The sequence below is a fragment of the Hyla sarda genome, chromosome 4 (genome assembly GCF_029499605.1).
Source record: "Hyla sarda isolate aHylSar1 chromosome 4, aHylSar1.hap1, whole genome shotgun sequence".
NCBI classification, from domain to species: domain Eukaryota; kingdom Metazoa; phylum Chordata; class Amphibia; order Anura; family Hylidae; genus Hyla; species Hyla sarda.
The window spans coordinates 32,235,272-32,254,182 of record NC_079192.1 but is presented as its reverse complement, the minus strand read 5'-3'; the positions used below and the strand labels follow the sequence as shown (position 1 = coordinate 32,254,182).

General features: G+C 45.3%; 1 protein-coding gene across 6 annotated transcripts in view; it reads left to right on the top strand.

Annotated features, from left to right (window-relative positions):
- Positions 1–18,911, top strand: part of ELAVL3 (ELAV like RNA binding protein 3) — a 79,476-nt gene that overhangs the window by 46,899 nt on the left and 13,666 nt on the right. For all 6 annotated transcript variants that reach the window (XM_056570413.1, XM_056570412.1, XM_056570414.1 and 3 more), the window contains exons 3-5: positions 5,014–5,117; positions 11,519–11,672; positions 13,459–13,684. In XM_056570413.1, coding sequence (XP_056426388.1) covers positions 5,014–5,117; positions 11,519–11,672; positions 13,459–13,684 — 484 coding nt within the window. The remainder of the gene's footprint in view (positions 1–5,013; positions 5,118–11,518; positions 11,673–13,458; positions 13,685–18,911) is intronic.

Below are 18,911 nucleotides of genomic sequence, written 5' to 3'. Positions count from 1 at the left end.
ACAATGTGAGGCGACGTTTCGGTTTGCTCACCAAACCATTTTCAAGCCTGAAATGGTTTGGTGAGCAAACCGAAACGTCGCCTCACATTGTGTGAATAAAGCACCTTTTTTTCTTCCCCTTATTTGGAGTTGCTGCGGCCTTTTTTGGTTATATCTATCTATCTCATATCTATCATCAATCTATCTATCTGCCTTATAGAAGATGGTTTCACCCATATTAATTATAGGCGGTAAAGCATGTTGCTGTGGTGGGAGCCATATTGGAAACATAACAAATTGCTAAAAAAAACAAACCCAGTTTGAAAAGAAATAGGATTAACTAGTCAACATGTAAGGGTGAAACTGTTGATGTCCTATGAAGGGGGAAGCTTCAGTGTCAATGCCCTGTGGAGGTGGAGTAGTCTTCAGTGTTGATGCCCTATGGAGGTGGAGTAGTCTTCATGGTTGATGTCCTCTGAAGGTGGAGTAGTCTTCAGTGTTAAAGTCCTATGGAGGTGGAGTAGTCTTCAGTGTTGATGTCCTCTGGAGGTGGAGTAGTCTTCAGTGTTAAAGTCATATGGAGGTGGAGTAGTCTTCAGTGTTAAAGTCATATGGAGGTGGAGTAGTCTTCAGTGTTGATGTCCTCTGGAGGTGGAGTAGTCTTCAGTGTTAATGTTCTCTGGAGGTGGAGTAGTCTTCAGTGTTAATGTTCTCTGGAGGTGGAGTAGTCTTCAGTGTTAATGCCCTCTGGAGGTGGAGTAGTCTTCAGTGTTGATGTTCTCTGGAGGTGGAGTAGTCTTCAGTGTTAATGTTCTCTGGAGGTGGAGTAGTTTTCAGTGTTAATGTCCTCTGGAGGTGGATTAGTCTTCAGTGTTGATGTCTTCTGGAGGTGGAGTAGTCTTCAGTGTTGATGTCCTCTGCAGGTGGAGTAGTCTTCAGTGTTGAAGTCCTATGGAGGTGGAGTAGTCTTCAGTGTTGATGCCCTCTGGAGGTGCAGTATTCTTCAGTGTTGATGCCCTCTGTAGGTGGAGTAATCTTCAGTGTTAATGTCCTCTGGAGGTGGAGTAGTCTTCAGTGTTGATGTGCTCTGGAGGTGGAGTATTCTTCAGTGTTGATGCCCTCTGTAGGTGGAGTAGTCTTCAGTGTTTATGCCCTCTGGAGGTGGAGTAGTCTTCAGTGTTGATGCCCTCTGTAGGTAGAGTAGTCTTCAGTGTTGAAGTCCTATGGAGGTGGAGTAGTCTTCAGTGTTAATGTCCTCTAGAAGTGGAGTAGTCTTCAGTGTTGAAGTCCTATGGAGGTGAAATAGTCTTCAGTGTTCATGCCCTCTGGAGTTGGATTAGTCTTAAGTGTTGATGCCCTCTGGAGGTGGAGTAGTCTTAAGTGTTGATCTCCTCTAACGGTGGAGTAGTCTTCAGTGGTAATGTCCTCTGGAGGTGGAGTAGTCTTCAGTGTTGATGCCCTCTGGAGGTCTAGTAGTCTTCAGTGTTGATGTCCTCTGGACGTGGAGTAGTCTTCAGTGTTGATGTCCTCTAGAGGTGGAGTAGTCTTCAGTGTTTATTCCCTCTTGAGGTGGAGTAGTCTTCAGTGTTGATGTCCTCTAGAGGTGGTGTAGTCTTCAGTGTTGATGCCCTCTTGAGGTGGAGTAGTCTTCAGTGTTGATCTCCTCTAGAGATGGAGTAGTCTTCAGCGTTGATGTCCTCTGGAGGTGGAGTAGTCTTTAGTGTTAATGTACTCTAGCGGAGGAGTAGTCTTCAGTGTTGAAGTCCTCTAGAAGTGGAGTAGTCTTCAGTGTTGAAGTCCTCTGGAGGTGGAGTAGTCTTCAGTGTTGATGCCCTCTGGAAGTGGAGTAGTCTTCAGTGTTGGTGCCCTCTGGAGGGGGAGTAGTCTTCAGTGTTAATGTCCTCTGGAGTTGGAGTAGTGGAGGTGGAGTAGTCTTCAGTGTTGATGTCCTCTGGAGGTGGAGTAGTCTTCAGTATTGATGTCCTCTGGAGGTGGAGTAATCTTCAGTGTTGATGTCCTCTGCAGTTGGAGTAGTCTTCAGTGTTGATGTCCTCTAGAGGTGGTGTAGTCTTCAGTGTTAATGCCCTATGGAGGTGGAGTAGTCTTCATGGTTGATGTCCTCTAAAGGTGAAGTAGTCTTTAGTGTTGATGTCCTCTGGAGGTGGAGTAGTCTTCAGTGTTGATGTCCTCTAGAGGTGGAGTAGTCTTCAGTGTTGATCTCCTCTAGAGATGGAGTAGTCTTCAGTGTTGATGCCCTATGGAGGTGGAGAAGTCTTCAGCGTTGATGTCCTCTGGAGGTGGAGTAGTCTTCAGTGTTAATGTCCTCTAGTGGAGGAGTAGTCTTCAGTGTTGAAGTCCTCTAGAAGTGGAGTAGTCTTCAGTGTTGAAGTCCTCTGGAGGTGGAGTAGTCTTCAGTGTTGATGCCCTCTGGAAGTGGAGTAGTCTTCAGTGTTGGTGCCCTCTGGAGGGGGAGTAGTCTTCAGTGTTAATGTCCTCTGGAGGTGGAGTAGTGGAGGTGGAGTAGTCTTCAGTGTTGATGTCCTCTGGAGGTGGAGTAGTCTTCAGTGTTGATGTCCTCTGGAGGTGGAGTAGTCTTCAGTGTTGATGTCCTCTGGAGGTGGAGTAGTCTTCAGTATTGATGTCCTCTGGAGGTGGAGTAATCTTCAGTGTTGATGTCCTCTGCAGTTGGAGTAGTCTTCAGTGTTGATGTCCTCTAGAGGTGGTGTAGTCTTCAGTGTTAATGCCCTATGGAGGTGGAGTAGTCTTCATGGTTGATGTCCTCTAAAGGTGGAGTAGTCTTTAATGTTGATGTCCTCTGGAGGTGGAGTAGTCTTCAGTGTTGATGTCCTCTAAAGGTGGAGTAGTCTTTAGTGTTGATGTCCTCTGCAGGTGGAGTAGTCTTCAGTGTTGATGTCCTCTGGAGGTGGAGTAGTCTTCAGTGTTGAGGCTCTATTGAGGAGATGTGTATATGGGGTCCACGTTTATGAAAACTGATTTCTGATTGGTTGCTATGGAAAAAACAAGGCCAGACAGTTTTCATCAATGAGGCCATTGTGTTACACCTTTATATGAAACGTATGTGGTATGAACACTGTGGGACATACATTGAGCTCTTTTGATTCTTCCTTTAGAGTTTATTTTTATCAAAATGGAGTTCCCCTTTAAGTGACATATGTGAGACACATACCTGTGTTGTACAATACATTTCTTTGGTATATGTTCCTGCTGTGACTGATGACAGTGTAGACCGATGTTGCCCAACCATGGGGCCTCCAGCTGTTGCAAAACTACAACTCCCAGTATGCCCGGACAGCCGAAGGCTGTCCGGCCATGCTGGGAGTTGTAGTTTTACAACAGCTTGAGGCACCCTGGTTGGCAAACATCGGCATACACCATAGCACGGCTGACTTTATACATGTCTTCATACTTGATTGAAAGGTAGGATCTGGTGGGAGCTTAGTGTCAGCCTTATGCTGTTGGCTCCCAGTGATCTCAATGTCCTAATATCTGGCCACCGTTTTCTATCCTGAGTGCCAGTTTATTGAGCTCCAATATTAACCCTTACCAATCCTCAACCATTTCACTTGAAGTCAGCCACTTTATATGCCAAAATCACACTATTGACATAACGGAGACATTGGGCTGCCTTAGTAGTCAACATGAATGGGGCCACCTTAGTAGTCAACACGAATGGGGCCACCATAGTTGTCAACATGAATGGGGCCACCTTAGTAGTCAACATGAACAGGAACACCTTAGTAGTCAACATGAATGGGGCCACCTTAGTAGTCAACATGAATGGGGCCACCTTAGTAGTCAACATGAATGGGGACACCTTAGTAGTCAACCTGAATGGGGCCACCTTAGTAGTCAACATGAATAGGGACACCTTAGTAGTCAACATGAATGGGGCCACCTTAGTAGTCAACATGAATAGGGACACCTTAGTAGTCAACATGAATGGGACCACCTTAGTAGTCAACATGAATGGGGCCACCTTAGTAGTCAACATGAATAGGGACACCTTAGTAGTCAACATGAATTGGGCCACCTTAGTAGTCACCACAAATTAGGCCACCTTAGTAGTCACCCTGAATGGGGACAACTTAGTAGTCAATACGAATTGGGCCACCTTAGTAGTCACCACGAATGAGGCCACCTTTATAGTCAACACGAATGGGGCAATCTTAGTAGTCACCACGAATGAGGCCACCTTAGTAGTCAAAAGGAATGGGGCCACCTTAGTAGTCAACAGGAATGGGGCCACCTTAGTAGTCAACATGAATAGGGCCACCTTAGTAGTCAACACGAATTAGGCCACCTTAGTAGTCAACACTTATGGGGCCATCTTAGTTGTCAACACGAATGCGGCCACCTTAGTAGTCAACATGAATGGGGCCACCTTAATAGTCACCACAAATTAGGCCACCTTAGTAGTCAACACGAATGTGGCAATCTTAGTAGTCACCACGAATGGGGCCAACTTAGTAGTCAACACGAATGGGGCCACCTTAATAGTCAACACGAATGTGGCAATCTTAGTAGTCACCACGAATGAGGCCACCTTAGTAGTCAACATGAATGGGGCCACCTTAGTAGTCAACATGAATTCTTATACAATCCAGACACCACAAGGTTTTACCGCCATATGGAGCCTAGAAAGTAAAAATTGTGGGGAAAAGAAGGGACCTAACCAAGGCAGATGCACAAAATGAACGGCAAAATGGATGCGTTCTGGAGATCTTAAGCCAGAAAGGATTGGATGGTGCGCCTGGGTCAAGCATGGTCTATACCAATGGCGTGCAAGTTGTCCTTTTATGCATTGTCAGTCCTTCTATAGGGTTCTCCTAAATGGATGTATCACAATTTAGGATCTGGTTGAGGGCAGGTGGTGGCATTGTGGACATCAAGCTGCCAGGAGACCTTTGACCTGAGAGTACAGCCCCAGCTCAGATCCTTTTGTGTTGTTGTGACTGATCACTGACTCCTGTCCTAAGAGATAACACTAAGCATGTATCTAACTTTCCCCTATAGGTCAGAGCTTGGGATACGGATTTGTAAACTACGTGGATCCCAATGATGCAGATAAAGCCATAAACACCCTCAATGGACTGAAACTACAGACAAAGACTATTAAGGTGAGGACAGGACTATGGGGTGTAGTGCTGTGTGGTTGTCTTTGACTGTATGCTTAGATACTAAGGCTCAACTGATCACACAGCTTCAGCAGACAGTGGTATGCTTAGATACATCACTTATCAGACAGTATATCATATTAAAGGCTTAGATATACTACTTGGCATACGACTTGTATTACACGATTGGATTAGATACATAAAATGAGCTGACAATATCCCGAATTATGGGATTAGATACATTGAGCTCAGCAGACAGTGTTACACATAATAGACTTAGATACACTAGCTCAGCCTACACTGTCAATTTATGATAGGGTTAGATACACAAAATCTTCAGATAGTATCACACATGATAGGTTTAGGTGCACCAGTTCAGCAGACATGACAGTATCACAAATAATAGATACAATAGCTCAGTAGCTCAGTATCACACAAGATAGGCTTAGATACCGTAGCTCAACAAACAATGTCACACATGATCGGCTTAGATACACCATCTTAGCAGAGATTATCACACATGATAGATTTAGCTTTAGCAGCTTTAGGCTTAAATACACCAGCTCAACAAACGGTATTACACAATAGGCTTAGATACACCAGCTCAGAAAATGATATTACACAATAGGCTTAGATACGCCAGCTCAACAAACAGAATCACACATGATAGGCTTAGATACACCCCCTCAACAAACAGAATCACACATGGTAGGTTTAGATACACCAGCTCATCAAACAGTATTACACATGATAGGCTTAGATACACCAGCTCAGTAAACAGTATCACACATGATAGGCTTAGATACACCAGCTCAGCAAACAATATCACACATGATCGACTTAGAAACACCAGCTCAGAAGACAGTATTACACATGATAGGCTTAGATACACCAGCTCAAACAAAAACAGTATCACACATGATAGACTTAGAAACATCAGCTCAGAAGACAGTATCACACATGATAGGCTTAGATACACCAGCTCAGAAGATAGTATCACACATAATAGACTTAGCTATACCAGCTCAACAAACCGTAGCACACATGATGGGCTTAGATACACAGCTCAACAAACAGTATCACACATGATAGACTTAGATACACCAGCTCAACAAACCGTAGCACACATGATAGGCTTAGATACACCAGCTCAGAAGATAGTATCACACATGATAGACTTAGCTATACCAGCTCAACAAACAGTATTACACATGATAGGCTTAGATACACCAGCTCAACAAACTGTAGCACACATGATGGGCTTAGATACACCAGCTCAACAAACAGTATTACACATGATACGCTTAGGTTCACCAGCTCAGAAGACAGTAGCTTAGATTTACCATCTTGGCACACATGATAGGCTAAGATACACAAAGTTAACAGACAGCATACACATGATAAGCTTAGATACACCAGTTTTGAAGACAGTATCATACATAATAGGTTTAGATTAACCAGGTTAACGGACAGTATCACACATGATAGGCTTAGATACACCAGTTAAGAAGACAGTATCATGAATGGTAGGCTTAGCTACACCAGCTCAGCAGACATTGACAAACAGTACAGACTTAGATACACCAAATCATCACACAACAACCCACGTAAAAAGTTTAGGTACACCGGCCCAGCAGACGGTATCGAACATAATAAGGCTAGATAGACTCGTTTCAGAGACATTATACACATTTTTTAAGGCTAAGATACACTAGCGCAAGAGACAGTATCCCACATGGCAGGCTTAGATGCACCAACTCAATACACAGTATCCCACCCAGCTTAGATACTCAGACACTTCCCTAATGCATAATCCATATTTTCTGTACATGCAGAAAATGGGGAAAAATAATGGCATCCCACCCACTTAACAAAGAAATTAGATATGCCCCCTGCCCCGATGGTTGCGCTGACAGATGCCCCCTATCTTTCCATCTTCTCCCTGAAGGTCACATCTTATAGTCGAGGCAGCAGGTCAGGGAAGATGGGGGGGGAAATTCTTTTATTTGTCTTCTCTTTGTCATTCAAATATGGGCCCCTCAGGGAGAGCGATGCTGTGAATAGGGGGGGGAGTGCGAGACAAAGGCACTCCGCCATCTGTCCCCTCTCCGGCTAATTACGGGGTATTTCCCCTGGAGATTAGGTGAATGGGGGGGGGGGGGGTTGGCGGAGATTGGCACGGGAAGCCAGCTGCCACCATTAAAACCCAAAATCGGCTCCTCACAGGAAAAAAAGTTAAAGGATAAAGTCTTGTGTAGCCGAAAAAAAGTGACTTAATCACGGATAATAATACGAAAGGTCAGGCCCGCAGAGGCGGCTTTGTGACCGAACACAGCGACGTGTTTAATGGCTGTCATCTCCACTCCGACCTGATGAAAGTGACATGGAGCGTGCAGCAACGCCGAGACCCTCGGTGGGGTTCAATGAGACCACGCATTGTCTCTATATCTAATCTATATGGAAATGAGTACAGGACTACAACTCCCAGTGGATGACTGTGAAAAACAACAACATCAAATAAAAAAAAAAAAAAACTTATTAAGAATGAATTGAGGTTTAATAGAGATAGTGGGGGGAGATTTATCAAAACCTGTCCAGAGGAAAAGTTGCTGAGTTGCCCATAGCAACCAATCAGATCGCTACTTTCATTTTTCACAAGGCCTCTGCAAAATGAAAGTAGGGATCTGATTGGTTGCTATGGGCAACTGTGGATTTTTCTTCCTCTACACAGGTCCCGACACGTCTGTGCAGTTGCATTGCAATGAGAACTGTGTAATACTTCATTTGCCCTGTGGTGGCGCTGCAGGGGAATTAGAACACTTGCTGCTAAGTGTTTCCTACAGATTGTAGCTGGACGCCCTAAAAATTTGGTTTCTTTGTTACCCCCCTTTAAAATATGACTCCATCACAGTGTTTCCCAACTAGGGCGACTCCAGCTGTTGAAAAACTACAACTTCCAGCATTGGCTGGAAATGATCAACTTTGCATAAAAGATAGAACAAAGCAATGTTTCCCAACCAGGGCACCTCCAGCTGTTGCAAAACTACAACTCCCAGCATGCTCAGACAGCCTTTGGCTGTCTGAGCATGCTGGGAGTTGTAGTTTTGCAACAGCTGGAGGCCCCCTGGTTAGGAAACACTCTGCTTTGTTCTATCTTTTATGCAAAGTAAATCATTTTCATATGAAAAAGAACTTGCTCTGCAGTGCCACCTACTGTAGAGTAGCTTCCCTTACAATCAATGTCAGATTTGTGAGGAGGAGGGGTACTCCGGTGGAAAACTTTTTTTTTTTTTTTTTTTTTAATCAACTGGTGCCAGAAAGTTAAACAGATTTGTAAATGACTTCTATTAAAAAATCTTTACCCTTCCTGTACTTTTTAGCAGCTGTATGCTACAGAGGAAATTCTTTTCTTTTTGAATTTCTTTATTGTCTTGTCCACAGTGCTCTCTGCTGACACCTGATGCCCGTATCAGGAACTGTCCAGAGCAGGAGAAAATCCCCATAGCAAACCTATGCTGCTCTGGACAGTTCCTGACACGGACAGAGGTGTCAGCAGAGAGCACTGTGGGCAAGACAAAAAAGAAATTCAAAAAGAAAAGAATTTCCTCTGTGGCATACAGCTGCTAAAAAGTACTGGAAGGGTAAATATTTTGTAATAGAAGTCATTTACAAATCTGTTTAACTTTCTGGCACCAGTAGATTTAAAGAAAAAATAATAATAATGTTTTCCACCGGAATACCCCTTTAAACCATGACTGGGGATTATATACCAACCTAAAATCTCCACCAATCAGTAGACAGAGTTCTAAAGAGCAGGATGTTGACTGGCAAATTTGCGGGTTGACATGTAATCCCCATTCATGTCACTTTTTCTACGACGCCTCCTAGTGGATATAGCTTCTATTATAATTAATATCTGACTTAGACATTAGACATTGTTTGTGAGGGAAACTACCTCCACTAGGTGGCGCTGTAGAACAAGTTATTTTCTTAAAAACCAGCTATTTGGCATATTAATTTTCCTTGGAGCAGTGCACGGCTTGTAAGACTCCATAAGCCACTTTGGTGGTCTCCTTAAAGGGGTACTCCAGCGCTAAGACATCTTATCCCCTATCCAAAGGATAGGGGATAAAATGCCTGATCGCGGGGGTCCCGCCGCTGGGGACCCCCGTGATCTTGCACGCAGCACCCCATTACAATAAGTCCCCGCTCCGGGTCTGATTACTGGCGATCACGGGGATGGAGCATTGTGACGTCACGGCTCCGCCCCTCAATGCAAGCCTATGGGTGGGGGGTGTGACAGCTGCCACGCCCCCTCCCATAAGCTTGCATTGAGGGGGTGGAGCGTGACATCACACAGGGTGGAGCCGTGACATCACAATGCTCCGTCCCTGTGATCGCCAGTAATCAGACCCGGAGCGAAAACGCTCCGGGGACTGATTCTAACGGGGTGCTGCGTGCAAGATCACGGGGGTCCCCAGTGACGGGACCCCCGCGATCAGGCATCTTATCCCCTATCCTTTGGATAGGGGATAAGATGTCTTAGCGCTGGAGTACCCCTTTAAGGAGACCCATTACTCCCCTATTCACACATTAAAAGCCTCTCACTATCCTGCACATGCCTTGGCTCCATACGAAAACCACTGTCTACAGACATGTAGATTCTAGCTTGACATATAATCCCTAATCATGTTTTAAAGGAGTACTCCGGCAAAAATGTACTAATCCCCTATGCACAGGATAGGAGATAAGCAGCTGATTTCAGGGATCTGACCACTGTGGCCCCTTGCGATCTCCAGAATGGGACCCTGGCACTCTCAGTGAGGAGCTTGTGTTGTCTACCAGTAGACTTGTTCTATTCATTTCTATGGCTCCATTAATTTCTATCCTCCCTGAGCGCCGGGTCCCGTCCCGGTGATCACTTCACGGGCCCCTCGGCAATAAGCTACTTATCCCCGATCCTGTGGATAGGGGATAAGTAAAATTTTCGTCTGAGATCTACTTTAAAGAAACTCAGATATTAATTATAATAGAAGCTACTTCCACTAGGAGGCGTCGTAGAAAAAGTTCTTCTCCTTCTGGAAATGAGCTGCTTTGCATATTCTTTTCCCATGGAGCATTGCATGACTTGTAAGAATCCATATGCCACTTTGTCAGTCTCCTCAAGAGAGATAAACTACTCCCCTGGTCCCATAGATATTACAAAAGACAAGTCTCCGTATTAATGTAATGATATTAATTATCTGGTGCCAACAATGAATTACAGGCCTGGAGGGGAAGGGAATTTTTTTTGGGGGGGGGGGGGGAGTCTCCTCGCCTTCAAGAGAGGGGCTTCTGATAGACAGCGTCCTTGTGCACATGTTGGTGTAACACATTTGCTTTTATTGTATTGAAAGAGCTTTATTGGTCATTCAGTTGCCATTACAGGTCGTGCAATAGATTACAATCATACAAAGCATTATAATATAATATACTGCACAGGTTCCCTATGCTTCACACCATACCACATGCTACACCAACATTCCGCTCTATCACTTATTTTATATATATATATATATATATATATATATATATATATATATATATATAAACAAAAACAAAGTCGAACATCAATACATTACAGTCTTTTTAAACAACAATAACTTACAGTCATACAAAGCATGATAATATAATATACAGCACAGATTTCCTAAGCTATACACTGTACCCACGTGCTACACTGACATTCCACTCCATTACTCATTATAAAAGAAAGAATGTTGAATAACAATTCATTACAGACTGTGATTGGGGAGGGGATCTATGGGGGTAGAGAGGGGCGGATCATTTGGGACACCTATCAGTATTGAAAACCAGAACTTGTTGCCATCACCGTATAGAAAACCAGCTAGATTTGAATGAATCATTCTAAAAGGTGTAGGTTCATGGACAGAGACAATTGCATCAGTTCAGTCTGCACTTAATGACATGTGTGAACGCTGCAAGGGCTCATGGGAAGCTCCCTAGGGCAACCCGGCATTTCTGTGGCAACCGTGGCTAGGGGCGCAGCAAACAATGGCTCCTCTCCGGGGAAATCAGCCGGTTAACCTCCTCACTGTTGGTAAAGAAGCTGCCGTGCTTATAAAACCCAGTCATGTAGGATGGATTACTAGGCACATACCTAATGGCCGTATACTGCCGAAATTCAGAGGGTTCTCCTGCAAGGTGCATCATTTTAGCACAGTTAATATAGTTAAGATAGTCTTCCGTTCAGAGGAATACAATAGAGGAAGGATCTCATTGGCGCCATTGTCATATCTATACCTTCACCCTCTGGCCTAGTGGAGCAGACCCCTCCTTTCCCATCCCCGTGTATAGGGTCTGAGTCAATGTTCACTTTGTATGACATTACATATATTTTACAGGTATCCTATGCCCGCCCAAGCTCCGCCTCCATAAGAGATGCCAACCTGTATGTGAGCAGTCTACCCAAAACCATGAATCAGAAAGAGATGGAGCAGCTCTTCTCTCAGTACGGCAGAATTATCACCTCGCGTATCCTGGTCGACCAGGTCACAGGTATATTAGGATACATCATTAGGGATGGTCCAGAAACCATCTCTAGGGGGGGGTATTACCTTAAAGAGGAACTCCGGTGGAAACAAGTGGAAAACAAATGTTATGAAATCAACTGGTGCCAGAAAGTTATACAGATTTGTAAATTACTTCTATTTCAAAATCTTAATGCTTCCAGTACTTATCAGCTGCTGTATACTACAGAGAAAATTGTGCAGTTCTTTCCAGTCTGACAACAGTGCTCTCTGCTGACACCTCTGTCCGTGTCAGGAACTGTCCAGATTAGAAGCAAATCCCCATAGCAAACCTCTCCAGCTCTGGACAGTTCCTGACACAGACAGAGGTGTCAGCAGAGAGCCCTGTGGTCAGACTGGAAAGAACTTCACAAATTTCTCTGTAGTATACAGCAGCTGATAAGTACTGGAAGGATTAAGATTTTTAAATAGAAGTAATTTACAAATCTGTTTAACTTTCTGGCACCAGTTAATTAGAATTTTTTTTCCCACTGGAGTTCCCCTTTAATAAGAAACAGAATCATGCTCCCAGAAAAAAGCATGGAAAGAATTTAGGCACAGGCTTCTTAGGTATCTACATATGAAGTCTTCTTATATTGTATGGGAGGGCCTTAGAACAAGTCTGTGCAGCCTGGAACCTGATAAGTGGTCACCTAGAGAGGACTGGGGTTGGAAATGTAAGATTAAAGGGGTACTCTGCCCCTGGACATCTTATTCCCTATCCAAAGGATAGGGTATAAGATGTCTGATCGCGGGGGTCCCACCGATGGGAAACCCCACAATCTCAACTGCAGTACCCCAGACATCCGGTACATGGAGTGAACTTCGCTCCGTGCCGGATGACTGGCGATGCGGGGTGGAGGCTTGTGACAGCCACACCCTGCTCGTGATATCACGGCCATGCCACCTCAATGCAAGTCTATAGGAGGGGGCGTCACGCCACCGATGCGGGGCAGAGGCTCGTGACGTCATGGCCACGCCCCGCTAGTGACGTCACGACCACGCCCACCAATGCAAGTCTATGGGAGGGGGCGTGACGGCCGTCACGCCCCCTCCCATAGACTTGCATTGGTGGGCGTGGTCATGACGTCACTAGCGGGGCGTGACCATGACGTCACGAGCCTCTGCCCCGCATCGCCAGTCATCCCGCACGGAACGATGTTCACTCCATGCACCGGATGTCTGGGGTACAGCAGTTGAGATCTCGGGGGTCCCCATCGGTGGCCGTGACTTAATAAGCCGCCGGCGCTGCACCCGATGCTCTAAATGAATGCCTGGTGCAGCAGGGAGATCCCCATTGGCGGGACCCCCGCGATTAGACATCTTATCCCCTATCCTTTGGATAGGGGATAAGATGTCTAGGGGCAGAGTACCCCTTTAAATGGGTTGTCTGGAATAGAAAACCAGAGCCAATTTCTTTTAAAACAGTGCCACCCCTATCCTCAGGTTGCGTGTGGTATTGCAGGTCAGTTCCATGGAAGTGAATGGAGACAAATTGTAATACCACACACAACCTGAGGACAGGGGTGTCGCTATTTTTTTTTGGGGGGGGGGGGATAGCTCTGTTTTTCTATTTCTGGACAACCCCATGCAGGATACATTAAAGAGTTACTCCAAGGAAAGTGATACGAATTTCTACATGTACATTCACATTTAACCTGCACCTGCAACCCATACTAACCCCATATTTTCCAAGTTATTAGAAAAGTTTTACTTGTATCTAAGCCCAAAAATATAGGATATTCACTTGATATTTCACTTTTCTGACCTTGCAGGGGTGTCTCGGGGAGTAGGCTTCATCCGATTCGATAAGAGGATAGAGGCCGAAGAGGCCATCAAAGGGTTGAACGGGCAAAAGCCTCTTGGTGCCAGCGAACCAATCACCGTCAAATTTGCCAACAACCCTAGTCAGAAAACAGGCCAAGCTCTGCTCACCCACCTTTACCAGACCACAGCCCGGAGGTACACAGGACCCCTTCACCACCAGACACAGAGATTCAGGTGAGAGACCCCCTACCAGACATCCAGTCCCCCCCAGAATATCAAACCTTTCATCTTCCTTCTTCAACATTGTCCACTTCATGCCCACAATACCATATACCTGTCTAGTGCAAGTTCCCAATCTACTACTTATACGTCTATATATTTAACAATCCCTTATCTGATGGGCTTGTTGACATGCAGGCGGCATATATGTAAGCGCCATATACCTATCCAACCATATAGACCAAATGGCAGAGGTCCCCTCATATGGAGGCCCATCCTTACCGTCAAAATCCTGCTACTCTCCTGACATTCTACTAAAGCCCATTAGAAAAAATACCATATTATCTGTCTACCTACTTACATCTGAACTACTACCTCAATATTTCTTTCATTCTGCCCATAATACTGTATGTGCGTCACCCCCATCTTTTCTCCATGTTTTGGTTTTACACCAGCTCTATCATTACCCAGCGTGGTCCTTACAGAAACAGTATCATGCACAAAAAATGTATCCCCTATGGGCAGTATGGGGGGGGGGGGGGGTCCGACCACTGGGACCCCCACAATCTCCTGTATAGGGCCCTGGCTCTCTCCAGGAAGGGGGCGTGTCGAACCCTACATGAAATGGCTGCCGTCACGCCCACCCATATATCTCTATGGGAGAGCCTTCGTCTCCCCTACGATCTCCTGTATAGGGCCCCGGGGCGTGTCGAACCCTGCATGAAGCGGTGGCCGACACGCCCCCTCCATATATCTCTATGGGAGAGCCTTCAGCTCCCCTACAATCTCCTGTATAGGGCCCCGGGGCGTGTCGAACCTTACATGAAGCGGTGGCCGACATGCCCCCTCCATATATCTCTATGGGAGAGCCTTCGACTCCCCTACAATCTCCTGTATAGGGCCCCGGCTCTCTCCAGGAAGGGGGCGTGTCGAACCTTGCATGAAGCGGTGGCCACCGCCCCCTCCATATGTCTCTATGGGAAAGCCTTCAGCTCCCCTATGATCTCCTGTATAGGGCCCCGGCTCTCTCCAGGAAGGGGGCGTGTTGAACCTTACATGAAGCGTTGGCCGACACGCCCCCTCCATATATCTCTATGGGAGAGCCTTCAGATCCCCTACGATCTCCTGTATAGGGCCCCGGCTCTCTCCAGGAAGGGGGCGTGTCGAACCATGCATGAAGCGGTGGCCGACACGCCCCCTCCATATATCTCTATGGGAGAGCTCTCCCATAGAGATATATGGAGGGGGCATGTCGGCCACCGCTTCATGCAAGGGCCAACATGCTCCGTTCTTTGGGAGGGCCAGTGCCTCTTAAAGGAGGCTGCGATCTGTAACTTATCCACTACCCTGGACAAAGGGGATACGTTTTTGTTCATGAGTCTTCTCCTTTAATATGTCCTATGATACTTGAAGCCATCTTTAAACCCAGTACAATGAAGGATAAGATATCGTGATCTCCATGGATCCTTCTTTGTATATTCACCAACATCAGGCTAAGTTTCCACTTGTTTGTTTTTGTGGCCCAAAAAAACCTGAGAAAAAAACACTAGAAAAAACGCCACAGCATTTTCCTGTGCTTGCCGTTTTTTTCTTGCATTTTTTCACAGTTTTTTTTGCCTTTGAGTGGAAATTGCATTTTGGCCCCTTTGAGGTTTTTTCTAAATTTGCTGGGTACCAAAAATAAAAAAGGATGCAGTAGTGATGGAAAAAAATTTAACGAAATCTATCTTTTTTATAATGAAATTTTAATTCATTTTTAAACAGGGATCAATTTATGTGGGCGGGCAGGGCACTAAAAATGTAACCGACAATAATAAAAATGTAGTGTGTGTGTTTTTAATTTTTTAATTTTATATTTTTTTAGGTAGTACTACTACTCCCAGCATGGAACACACTGTTCCATGATAGGAAAAGTAGTTCCTGGACTAATAGACAGATCGCCCAGGGTGTCACTCCTGACACTCGATGCGATCGTCCATAATATAGCAGAGATGTGGAGCGGCTCTATACAGCACTCGTATCTCTGCACTATACTCCGGCCGCCCAGTGAAATTCACCTCACTCATTCATATTTTCTGCCCAGAGTGGGGATTGGCCGGATGGTGGCAGCCAATCACAGCTCTCAGAGGGAAATATGAATGAGTGAGTGGCTGGCTGGAGTAACATAGTAACATAGTTCATAAGATTGAAAAAAGACCAGAGTCCATCAAGTTCAACCTATATCCCTAATGAGTCCCTACTGAGTGGATCCAGAGGAAGGCGAAAAAAAAAACCTCATACTAGAGGTAAAAATTCCTTCCCGACTCCAAATATCAGAATAAATCCCTGAATCAATGTTCTGTCCCTATAGATCTAGTTTACATAACCTGTAATGTTATTACTCTCCAAAAATGCATCCAGACCCCTTTTAAATTCTTTTACAGAGTTCCCCATGACCACCTCCTCCGGGAGAGAATTCCACAGTCTCACTGCTCTTACAGTAAAGAACCCCCGTCTGTGCTGGTGTAGGAACCTTCTTTCCTCTAGATGTAGAGGATGCCCCCTTGTTATAGATACAGTCCTGGGTATAAATAGGTCATGGGAGAGATCTCTGTACTGTCCCCTGATATATTTATACATAGTTATTAGGTCTCCCCTAAGCCTTCTTTTTTCTAAACTAAATAACCCTAATTCTGATAATCTTTCTGGGTACTGTAGTCAGTGGCGTCTCCAGCATTCATATTTAGGGGGGGCACATGGGGGGCCAGTGACAAAAGTGGGGGGGGGGCAATTTTAAAACGTGTGTGCGTGTGTGTGTATATATATATATATATATATATATATATATACACACACAATGATTTTTTTCCGTTTTTGCCATAGATTTTTGGGTAAATGACTGATGTCATTATAAAGTAGAATTGGTGTCGCAAAAAATAAGCCATCATATGGATTTTTAGGTGCAAAATTGAAAGGGTTATGATTTTTAAAAGGTGAGGAGGAAAAAACAAAAGTGCAAAAACGGAAAAACGCTCGGTCCTTAAGGCGTTAAAACTTTTGGACACTACCATCAACTTTGATAGAGGCATCTAAAGTGTTAATGTCAGACATCAGCCTGATTGGTGTTGTCTGGCATTAGCCGAGGGTTCTAGCTAATGATTTATACAACACAGTGGGAGCAGGCACTGTGCGTACACATACGCCTTGTGTCCTTAGGTCTCATTTACACGGACGGATCCTCAGCATATTTTACGGTGCGGATCCCCCGACAATGGACCCTACAGTGCTGCCTCCATCTGTGCCTGCTCATAACGGCAATCCTCCGCTACGAGCAGACACGCTTTGATGTGTATACTCGCACACATCACGGCTGCTCTCGGCCTAGCTCAGAGAGCAGGAGCGGCCATGATGTGCGCGAGTATATACATCAAAGCGTGTCTGCTTGTAGCGGAGGATTGCCGTTATGAGCAGGCACAGATGGAGGCAGCACTGTAGGGTCCATTGTCGGTGGATCTGCAGCGTAAAATACACTGTGGATCCACCCCTGAATGAGCCCTTAGGGTACGTTCACATGTACAGGATCTGCTGTATATTTTCTGCAGCTGATTTTGCTACCTATTGAAGCTAATGGGTTGCAAAATCAGCTGCACAAAATATGTAGAAAAATATGCAGCTGATCCTGTACATGTGAATGTACCCTTAAGGGGTTAATGATAAACTAGCAGTGTGTTCACATGTTGTCCTCCCAGATTGGTCACTTTCCCTCCTCCAGTGTCCACGGGTCTCCAACAGGTCACATTACCCGAACAATTTATGGAAAAATAGCCGCAAATTTACGAAAAATCGCGGTAAAAGCGTGCAATTTTTGCCGTGATTTTTCCCAAAAATTGTTGTGATAATGTGGCCTGTTGGTGACCTGTGGACACTGGAGGAGGGAAAGTGACCCCTCTGGACTGCTCCTATACACATTACTCAGCCCCAGGATAGACTGCTGATCAGGGGGGAGAGAGGCAGGACACAGGGACATCACTCACCTCACATAAAGCGGCCGCTCTGCTGTGTGACCTGTCAGCTCTCGGCCTGTCCTCTCCCGTGCTGGGGGCGGAGCCATAAATGTATCGGGACATCCCTATTTATTTTAAATTGGGGGGGCACGGCCTGATCTAGGGGGGGGGCATGGCCCCCTCTGGTCCCCCCTAGCGATGCCACTGACTGTAGTCTTCCCATTCCCCGTATTACTCTGGTTGCCCGTCTTTGAACGCTCCCCTGCTCCCCTATATCTTTCTTGTACACTGGTGCCCAGTACTGTACACAGTATTCTATGTGTGGTCTGACTAGTGATTTGTACAGCGGTAGAATTATTTCCTTGTTGTGGGCATCTATGCACCTATTGATGCACCCCATGATTTTATTTGCCTTGGCAGCAGCTGCCCGACACTGGTCACTACAGCTAAATTTATTCTTAACTAAGACCCCTAAGTCCTTTTCCAGGTCAGTCGTCCCAAGTGTGCTCGCAATGAATGCATAATCCCAGCCCGGATTTTTCCTCCCCATGTGCATTACCTTACATTTATCAGTGTTGAACCTCATCTGGCACTTCCCAGCCCAAACCTCCAACCTATCCAGATCCATTTATAACAGTGCACTGTCCTCTATTGTGTTTACCTCTTTACAGAGTTTAGTATCATCTGCAAAGATTGCTACTTTACTATTTAACCCCTCTACAAGGTCATTAATAAATATATTAAATAGAACAGGACCCAAGACTGACCCCTGTGGTCCCCACTAGTAACAGTCACCCAATCAGAATAAGTACCATTAATAACCACCCTCTGTTTCCTATCACTGAGCCAGTTACTTACCCACTTACACACATTGTCCCCCAGGCCAATCCTTCTCATTTTATGCACCAACCTTTTATGTGGCACCGTATCAAATGCTTTGGAAAAATCCAGATATACGACATCCAGCGATTCCCCCTGGTCCAGTCTGGTGCTCACCTCCTCGTTAAAGCTGATCAGGTTAGTTTGACAGGACCGATCCCTCACAAAGCCATGCTGATATGGGGTCATACATTTATTTTTATCAAGATATTCCAAAATAGTATCTCTTAGAAAACCCTCAAACTATTTACATACAACGGAGGAAAAACTAACAGGTCTATAATTCCTGGGGTCACCTTTGATCCCTTTTTAAATATTGGCACCAAATTTGCCATGCGCCAGTCCTAGGGAACAGTCCCTGTTACTATAGAGTCCCTCAG